This window comes from Larimichthys crocea, chromosome XX (genome assembly GCF_000972845.2).
Source record: "Larimichthys crocea isolate SSNF chromosome XX, L_crocea_2.0, whole genome shotgun sequence".
Lineage (NCBI taxonomy): Eukaryota > Metazoa > Chordata > Actinopteri > Sciaenidae > Larimichthys > Larimichthys crocea.
Genome location: NC_040030.1, coordinates 15171093 through 15179526, shown reverse-complemented (window position 1 = coordinate 15179526; position 8434 = coordinate 15171093). Strand labels below are relative to the sequence as shown.

Below are 8434 nucleotides of genomic sequence, written 5' to 3'. Positions count from 1 at the left end.
GCTGTTAGCTCAGTTTGTTAGCCGGGGCTGCCCGGACTGTGAGTTCAGCGCACAGTGGTGGGGGGGAGTGTTGGTGTTTGTACCACACAGGAGTTTTTGGACCATCGGGGGGGAAGTGGAGCCGGTGTCATGCAAAGACGTAAAGTTGGTCATGGGCATAATGGCAGAGGTAAACGTACTTACCAAAGTGGAGTGTGTTTAAAGAGGAATCACCTCCTCGTCACGTGTTGAAGGCAAACTAAACTGAAGTGGCAGTGTGTTCATGACCCAAAATGTTCACCATGGTTAAAAAGGATGTATGCATTGGCCAGGAATCAAACCCTGGCCTACATGGCAGGCGAGAATTCTACCACTGAACCACCAATACTTTGTTTTGCAGGCAACAGATAGCTCTGTGTGTTTCTGTCCAGACAAGCCATCTATAACGTCAGCTACCTGTCAATTGAAGCGACTTAAACCCTCTTAACAGGTGTGTTACCTGCAAGACCATGTCTGAGGGCTAGAAAAACACAGGTTTTCAAGCATTGGTGGTTCAGTGGTAGAATTCTCGCCTGCCACGCGGGAGGCCCGGGTTCGATTCCCGGCCAATGCATACATCCTTTTGAGGAGGTCATTCCTCTTTAAACACACTCCACTTCGGTACTGGGTCCGTGCCGTACACCATATATGTGTAAGTACGTTTGCCTCTGCCATGTCCATGACCAACTTACATCTTGCATGACACCGGCTCCACTTCCCAGTGGTCCAAAAACTTCTATGACACTCCCCCCCCCCGGTGCGAACTCACAGTCCGGGCAGCCTGGCTAACAAACTGAGCTAACATCAGCTAACAGCAGCTACGACTGGCAGCAGTATACTTCACTGTCCATCAGGAAACTCTGTAAATCACATTTTCACAACATTTTCTCCATAAAACATGATCCAGTTTCACCAAAATCAGTGAAATAGTTGGCGGTGTGTGACTTAGTGCCGCAAAGTGTTACATGAGGGATGTCCAAAGTACGGCCCGGGGGCCTAATCACGGCCGGTGGTCAGATTTCATGTGGCCCGAAGCTTCATGTCATTTTGTGTCAGGTTCTAAACTTTACTTTGTGTTTCAGCACGTGACGAAGAGATGATTCCTCTTTCAACATGTCACTGTAAATAAAGTGTTATTGTCTAGTTGACCAATCAGATTGCTCGGTCGGGTCTACTTGTTGTATAATCAGAAAATAGTAGTGCACCAGTCAATGTTTTCTTAGATAGATAGATAGATAGATAGATAGATAGATAGATAGATAGATAGATAGATAGATAGATAGATAGATAGACCACCCACACGAGATGCGACTCTGCTTTGACACCTGAAGCGAAGGTTTTATTCTCTCCTTGTTCACGAGGTGAATGTTGATTTTGTGTGACTGTAGCCTGAAAGTTCAATTTGGTCTGCTCGAACAAAGATAACAAAAGAATGAAGCATCAACACCAACCAGTCCTGAGGCGAGGTCCTCCAGAATACTGTACAGTTCATTTATTCATATCAGGCTAAACTCCCCAACATAAATACAGAATACAGTGTAGGTGGATGCAGCAACAACTCAATCCATATGAACACTTCCCTCTGTGGGCTGCTGTTGCACACAATGCCTGTGATTTAACTCATGTCCTTCTGACTCGTTTGGCCCTTCTTTGACTCTCCTCCTCTGGCTTCTCTCTGTGAAGCTCTGCAGATACACAGGGTTTGGATATCAGAGCTTGTTTTGTGTTTTGGGATTGCGTCGGTCCGACGGGAGGCCCAGAGTCCAGATCGCTGGCGTTGGCGTTGGCTGTGGGGCTACATCCTGTTCCTGGGATCTCGCCGCTCGGGGAGCTTCCTCCTCCTCCTCCTGCTGCTGCTTGGCTCGGATCACATGGTTTAACTTGTTGTCCGGGAAAGCCGATTGCTGGTGCCGTGTTCACATCGCAGGTGCTGGATGAGGTCAGGTCCAATCTACAATTGTGCGGCTGTTTCTGAAAGAAAACAGAAGAGACTCTGAGGCATTGAAACGGACTCAAGGCATGTTATCCATAATCTTGTATTGTTATGTCACGTTTCCTGGATCATACATCACCATGCGACTTTGAGTTTGTACGCCCAAAATGTTTCAACGGTGCCAAGAAAAACTCCCATACATATAAATTAGACTGTAACAATGATGAACATATGTCTACAAGTACTTTAAAAACATTTACTGCTGTTAGAAAGTGATCAACACACAACCATTGATCAAACCAATAACTAACAGCCAGACAACCTTATCATACTTCAATAGTTATCTAATACCTAATCAATTCATCATCAATATAATCAAATTCCATACAAACTTTGGATGAAAGAACTCGCCACCAGCATTATTTTAGTGTTAGATGAGGTGAACCGTCATAAACATGAAGATTCCTCACTGCCTGATGGATCAGGTATGCGCCAAATTAAACTCAGACATTAAAGACTGTTAATTATTCATATTTAGTGGCATCTAGCGGCGTATTTGCCCCCCTCGCCTCACTATCTCCTTCCTAGTGTGAAGGGGAAACTGTAAAATGTGAAAGAAATACAAAAATCTCTATAACCAGCGTTTACTTTGTCCATTCTAGGCTACTGTAGAAACATGGCGGTTCAACATTGGCTTCAGAGGTTGAGACTCTCACCTTCTGAGCTGAGTCATCATCTCCTTCTTTTCTTTGTGTTTCTTCTGATGCTGGGCGGCTCATCTCTTTAACACCTTCAAGAAACGAGTCACATAAAGGAGCAAACTTAGGCTGAAAAGATCTTTGGGGAAATGTCGCATGTAAATGTGAAAGTCTCACCGAGGGAGTAGCGTCCCAACTGGGTGTTGAGCCAGATGTTTCGTCTTTGGGTCCAACCGCCCGGAGCCTCCACCTCGTACAGGCGCTCCCGCTGGTCCTCGTGCTGCTGCAGGAACCTCCTACACACTGAAACACAAAGGAAGAAGGAAGAAGAGGTTGAGTGTCATCTCAAAAATCAAACACACCTCTGTGGGGATTGTGGGGAAAGGGGAGCATGAATCAACAATACGGAGGAGCATGGTGGCCGACCTGCTGCCATGCTCGGTGATAACGGACAGCTGACTCCCAGAAACTTCTCGCTGCAGAATGAGGAGCAGAAATCCTCCAGCATCTGAAGGCCGAAGCCTCGTCTCCTGCAGCTCTTCCTCACCAGCACCGTGTCCAGAACCGGCAGCAGGTAAGCCTGACTCGTCCAGCTGTCGCACAGGCTGCCTGAAACACGAGAAGAAGGTTGTTTTAGAGCAACACTGTACGTTTTCAGTAGGTTCATGACTCAGAGTAAGTTACGGTATCGTCTGCATACAAATGAAGTTCAGCATCTGTCACGTCTTGAGACAAATTATTTATAAAAATAGTAAAAAATGTCAATCAAAAGTGCTCCAGTGTTACCATAGGGCCCCCACATACGGCTGCACAACCCTGTAGTGACTTGACGCAGTGCCAGATCCTGTCGTTAATGCGGTTTAAAGATGTATGCATTGGCCGGGAATCGAACCCGGGCCTCCCGCGTGGCAGGCGAGAATTCTACCACTGAACCACCAATGCTTGAAAACCTGTGTTTTTTATGCCCTCAAACGTCGACTTGCAGGCTGAGGCCACATCTGCATAACCACAGATGTTGACCTGAAGGGCTCCAGCGTTACCATACATCCTAAATAGACAGACTGTACCTTCAATAACACTTTATTTACAGAGGAATCATCTCGGACAAACTAAACTTTAAAACCTGACACAAACACAGACAAGTGTGTTCATGACTCAAAGTGGTTACCATGGTTAAAAAGGATGTATGCATTGGCCGGGAATCGAACCCGGGCCTCCCGCGTGGCAGGCGAGAATTCTACCACTGAACCACCAATGCTTGAAAACTTGTAATTTTAAGCCCTCAAGTGACGACTTGCAGGCAACAGAGACAGGCATTACATAATAATTATGTAATCCCAAGAACACATAGGCGCAGGAGGCTCGGGTTTGATTCCAGCAGTGTGTTTTTCTAAATCCCAGTGTACATTGTAGCTCATGTTGTGGCTGCTGGCTTCATCACTGGATAATGCTCAAAACGTTTTATCCCCATTGGCCACTTTGACACAAAAACCTGGTTGAGAAATACTGAAGTGGCCTTTTAAACTCAGTGTTTAGGTTTTCCACCCCACAACTCAGCTCTCATTAAACTAATGTAGTTTTTTAATACACGCCCGTGAGCAACTTTTTATGGTTTTTCAGGAACTCTAAAATACCATAAAGAATGCCTGAGAATACTGAAAACATGACAGATACTGCAGGATCCCACCTTTGTGTTTGACGGTGTAGAAGCCGACCACCTGATTGTCTCTCCACAGCAGCTTGCAGCTCTCTGTGCGGGGGTGTGGGCAGAACCGGACCTCTTCCTCCTCATCCCCCGTGGACCTCTCCACCACCTGACTGAGCAGGAACACGATCACTCTCTCCATGATCGACTGGACCTGAGGAAAACACGCTTAGACTCAGGACAGTCATAAAATATATGACATAAACGACTATTAAAATACATTGATAACCAAAAGAAAGACATGATAGTAAAATACAATGTTTAGGGTGAATGTAGAATGTCAGTGTGTCAGATTTAAGGCTCTTTATTTAACCCTCTAGACCTCATAGTACCCGTCATTTTAAAATCATTCTCAGTGGATCAAAGCACAGAAAATAAAGCCTGATCTTTGAAAAGATAAAGACGCTGTGAGTTCAAGTGTTTCATTGACATCACCTCACATAATCAGTAAACAGAGGGACTCAACCAGCTCTTAATGCCCAGACGGAGAGTTCACCGAAGAGTCGGCTGAAAGGACTGACCGTATCGCGAAGGCTTTTTAATGCAACTTCGAAGATGTAAGGCGGTTCGTTGAAGAGTCGGCAGGGAGGACTGACACTGTCATCTTGAGTCAAACTCGGTTTAAAAAAAGCTACAAATGTCACCAATGTTTTTGGTTTGAGATAGAGCTGTTTGAGGGTCAGGAAACTTAGAAACACCTGCTCTTAGGTCATAAACAACTGAGATAAGCCTTAGAAAATGGATCACCAGGATTTTTTACCTCATTTGCCTCTCAGGGCTTCCGTAGTTTCACCTGGCTTATATATTCTGATCTTTTATAGACTAAGTGATTAGATAGAGAGGTAATTGATGTGTGTGTAGGAACCCTGATCTGTTTATCAGAGTCAGTGACGCACAAATAGATATACAAACACACGGTTACCAACATCAAGCCACTTCTGGATTCGCTGGACGTCCGTAAGACGTCATCCACACACCACCACTCCTCGTGCAGGTATACAGCAATCACTAAAAGGTAAAGCAGAGAGCATTACTATTCCTCTTCCGTGTACGATAAAGGGCATTGAGATTAGTCCCAAACCTTGTGTTGGATCGTCGGGAGGGTGAAGCGCCAGCAGCGTACAGTCAGGTTGGTCATCTTCAAACAGCTGCAACCGCCTCACATTGTTGGGTGTTATCTCTACCTGAGCAGACAGGAAGATGATTTCATCTACACTGCCTGACCTGAAGACAGCAGTCCAGGAGTCCAGCAGTACCAGTCAAACGTTTGGACACACCTTCTCGTTCAATGGTTTTTCTTCACGAGGTTGTCACATAGAATGGTTTTCCTTGTTGGCTGCTTTACCTTCACTCTGTGGTCCAACTAATCCCAAACTACCTCAGTTAGGTTTAGTTCGGGTGATTGTGGAGGTCAGGGTCAGGGTTAGGGTTAGGGATGAACTCCATCACTCTCCTTCTTGGTCAAATAGTCCTTACATAGTCTGGAAGTGTGTGTTTTGGGGTTATGATCGTTTCAATAAGCTCAAATCGCCAACAGTAGCACCAGCAAAGCACCTCCACACCATTGCACCTTCAGGGTGGGAACCACACATGTAGCTATAATCCGTTCACCTTCTCTACGTGTCACATAGACACAGCTGTTTGAACCAAAACTCTCAAATGTGGACTCAACAGACCAAAGTCCAGATCTCTGCTCTAATGTCCATTCTTCTTCTTCTTGGTCTTCCTCAGTCGTGATTTCTTTGCAGTGATTCAACCGTGACAGTTCTGATTCTGAACGGTCGCTGTTGAAACGTGTCTGCTACTTGAACTCTGTGAGGCATTTATGTGGGCTCTAACTGTGACAGTTAAATTATTCAAGGCACGGATGCCACACGCTCTAGTCGATGTTTCAAACCGAAGCTCCTCGCCCCGACTTCAGAAGTGGGTTTTCGCTCCTGGTGGGGTTTGATCGAAGTCACGGACCAAAACAGCATCGTGGCCGCAATATGACGGAGAGACGTGCCCAGTGGGGTTTTGGGGTAATGAAGTCCTGGTCCTCCCTTTCTTGGGGCAATGTTTTATGGTTTTCGCGACTGCATTTGACGACACATTTAAAGTTCTCGATATTTTCTGGACCAACTGACCTTCATGTGTTAAAGTAATAATGGACTGTCATTTCTCTTTAGCTGAGCGGTTCTTGCCTTAATAATATGGATCAAAACAGTAGTCGAACAGAGCAGAACCGATGGTCTCGAACACATCAAGGAATTCACAAATTAACTTTTAACGAGGCACACCTGTTAACTGAAAACCATTCCGGGTGACGACCTCATAAAGCGGAGTGAGAGAAGAGTGTTTTTGTTTACAACACAATTACATATGTTTTTTAAAATATAGGTTTGATGTCTTCAGTGTTAATGTACAATGTAGAAAACAGCAAAGTAGAATCAGACTTTTTGGAGACTTTATTTGCCTGTTGTGTTCTTTATTTGGTACCTTTGACATCTGCGCTGGCTGAAACACTTCTTTATTATGAGGACTTGACTCCAGAGAAGAGAGGTACCGTTCAGACGCTGATGTCAGGTCAGTGTCATCCACAGCTGGAAGGTCTACAGGGAACATCTGGAAATCCAGCTGTTTAAAAACATTTATAACTCGACTTCTTTATGATCTAAAATAAAAGCACTGGTGATGTTATGGTTAATGGTTGGCAGGCTGTTAGTTTCCTTAAACTCGGTTTACTGTAACTGACGCAGGTGAGGCTGATTGCAGGTAAACATTAACGCGACCGCACGTGAGCTAAACACGACGTGACGACGCAAAATGGAGGCACTAACTGCTAATAAACTTCCTCATTCACGACCTGTTCGGTTTATTTGGACGGAACCGTGACGACTCGTTCAAGCTCCACCTGTTCACTTCCGCAAACTTCACTTTGAATCCACCTTGACTACTTTTCTTTTTTAATCTAGCAGCGCCATCGTCTGATAGGACAGAGGCGGTACGCCATTTTGTGTCCTTCTTCTTCAACTCCCATCAAGTCTGCCGCCATTCGCTGAGGCGGGAACCGGAAATACACAATATGGGCTTCAAAATAAAAGTACAGGACAAATATAAAAAGTAAATATGGAATATAAAGATATTCATACGTTATAGTATGGTAAGGCAAGGCAAGCATGTATAGCACAATTCGTACACAAGGCAATTCATAGTGCTTTACAGAGGCAAGGAAAAACATTTGACATTAAGACAAGCAATAGCAATAGAAATAAAAAATTAAAAAGAGAAGAAAATTTAATTAAAAACATCAGAATGTCATTTAAAATCATTAAAATAGCAAATTTGAAAACAATTTAAAACAATAAACGAATCACTGGATTATGATTAAAAATTCTTTAAAAGTTCTTTAAAAGAGCTCAGCCATAAGCACGTGAAAATAGAAAAGTTATTGTCAAACTATGTCAAACTATATATATATAAAGTACCTAAATCCCGATGGGCCATACCACAGAAGGTGGCTGAGAACAACAGGGCCAAGGTGCTGTGGGACTTCAGCTTCCAGACTGACAAACAGGTCCTGGCTAACCAACCGGACATAGTGGTGGTGGACAAAGAGCAGAAGAGGGTAGTGAAATCAATATTACACTAAATGATAAACAGTCAGGTGGATATTTAACAGAGCTGAAAGGTATGGAAGCCCAGCAGGTCCAAATACAGATATATATCAGAAACACCTGCTCTTAAACACAGGTCAGGGTCATAAACACGGGGAAAAACAACTGAGATCAGACAGAAAATGGATCACCAGAAATTTTTCCCTCATTTGCCTCTTAGGGCTTCCGTATTTTCCCCTGCCCGATATATTCTAATCTTTTATAGACTTAAGTGATTAGATAGAGAGGTAATTAATGTGTGTGTAGGAACCCTGATCAGTTTATCAGAGTCAGTGACGCACAAATAGATATACAAACACACGGTTACCAACATCAAGCCACTTCTGGATTCACTGGACATCCGTAAGACGTCATCCACACACCACCACTCCTTGTGCAGGTATACAGCAATCACTAAACTGTAAAAAAGAGATGTATAAAGCAT

General features: G+C 44.2%; 1 protein-coding gene and 3 non-coding genes across 6 annotated transcripts; 1 reads left to right on the top strand and 3 right to left on the bottom strand.

Annotated features, from left to right (window-relative positions):
- The first annotated feature begins 521 nt into the window (after nucleotides 1–521).
- On the top strand, nucleotides 522–592 carry trnag-gcc (transfer RNA glycine (anticodon GCC)). Its single transcript has one exon. It is a non-coding gene; the product is annotated as a tRNA-Gly (tRNA).
- A 785-nt stretch (nucleotides 593–1377) lies between these two features.
- Nucleotides 1378–7414, bottom strand: fam169b (family with sequence similarity 169 member B). Of its 3 annotated transcripts, none has more exons than XM_027272401.1 (8): nucleotides 6833–7414; nucleotides 5436–5538; nucleotides 5277–5362; nucleotides 4337–4508; nucleotides 3076–3258; nucleotides 2827–2952; nucleotides 2668–2741; nucleotides 1378–1983 (listed from the first exon to the last, which is right to left on the bottom strand). In XM_027272401.1, the coding sequence occupies exons 1-8, from the start codon at nucleotides 6956–6958 to the stop codon at nucleotides 1639–1641; spliced, it is 1215 nt and encodes a 404-aa protein (XP_027128202.1). In that variant the 5' UTR covers nucleotides 6959–7414; the 3' UTR covers nucleotides 1378–1638. The 3 variants fall into 3 exon arrangements, with proteins under 3 accessions (XP_027128202.1, XP_027128201.1, XP_027128203.1); XM_027272400.1 differs by having other exon boundaries at nucleotides 1379–1989; nucleotides 6833–7413; XM_027272402.1 differs by having other exon boundaries at nucleotides 1379–1989; nucleotides 5281–5362; nucleotides 6833–7412.
- On the bottom strand, nucleotides 3521–3591 carry trnag-gcc (transfer RNA glycine (anticodon GCC)). The gene has a single exon. It is a non-coding gene; the product is annotated as a tRNA-Gly (tRNA).
- On the bottom strand, nucleotides 3837–3907 carry trnag-gcc (transfer RNA glycine (anticodon GCC)). The gene has a single exon. It is a non-coding gene; the product is annotated as a tRNA-Gly (tRNA).
- Nucleotides 7415–8434: the final 1020 nt, after the last annotated feature.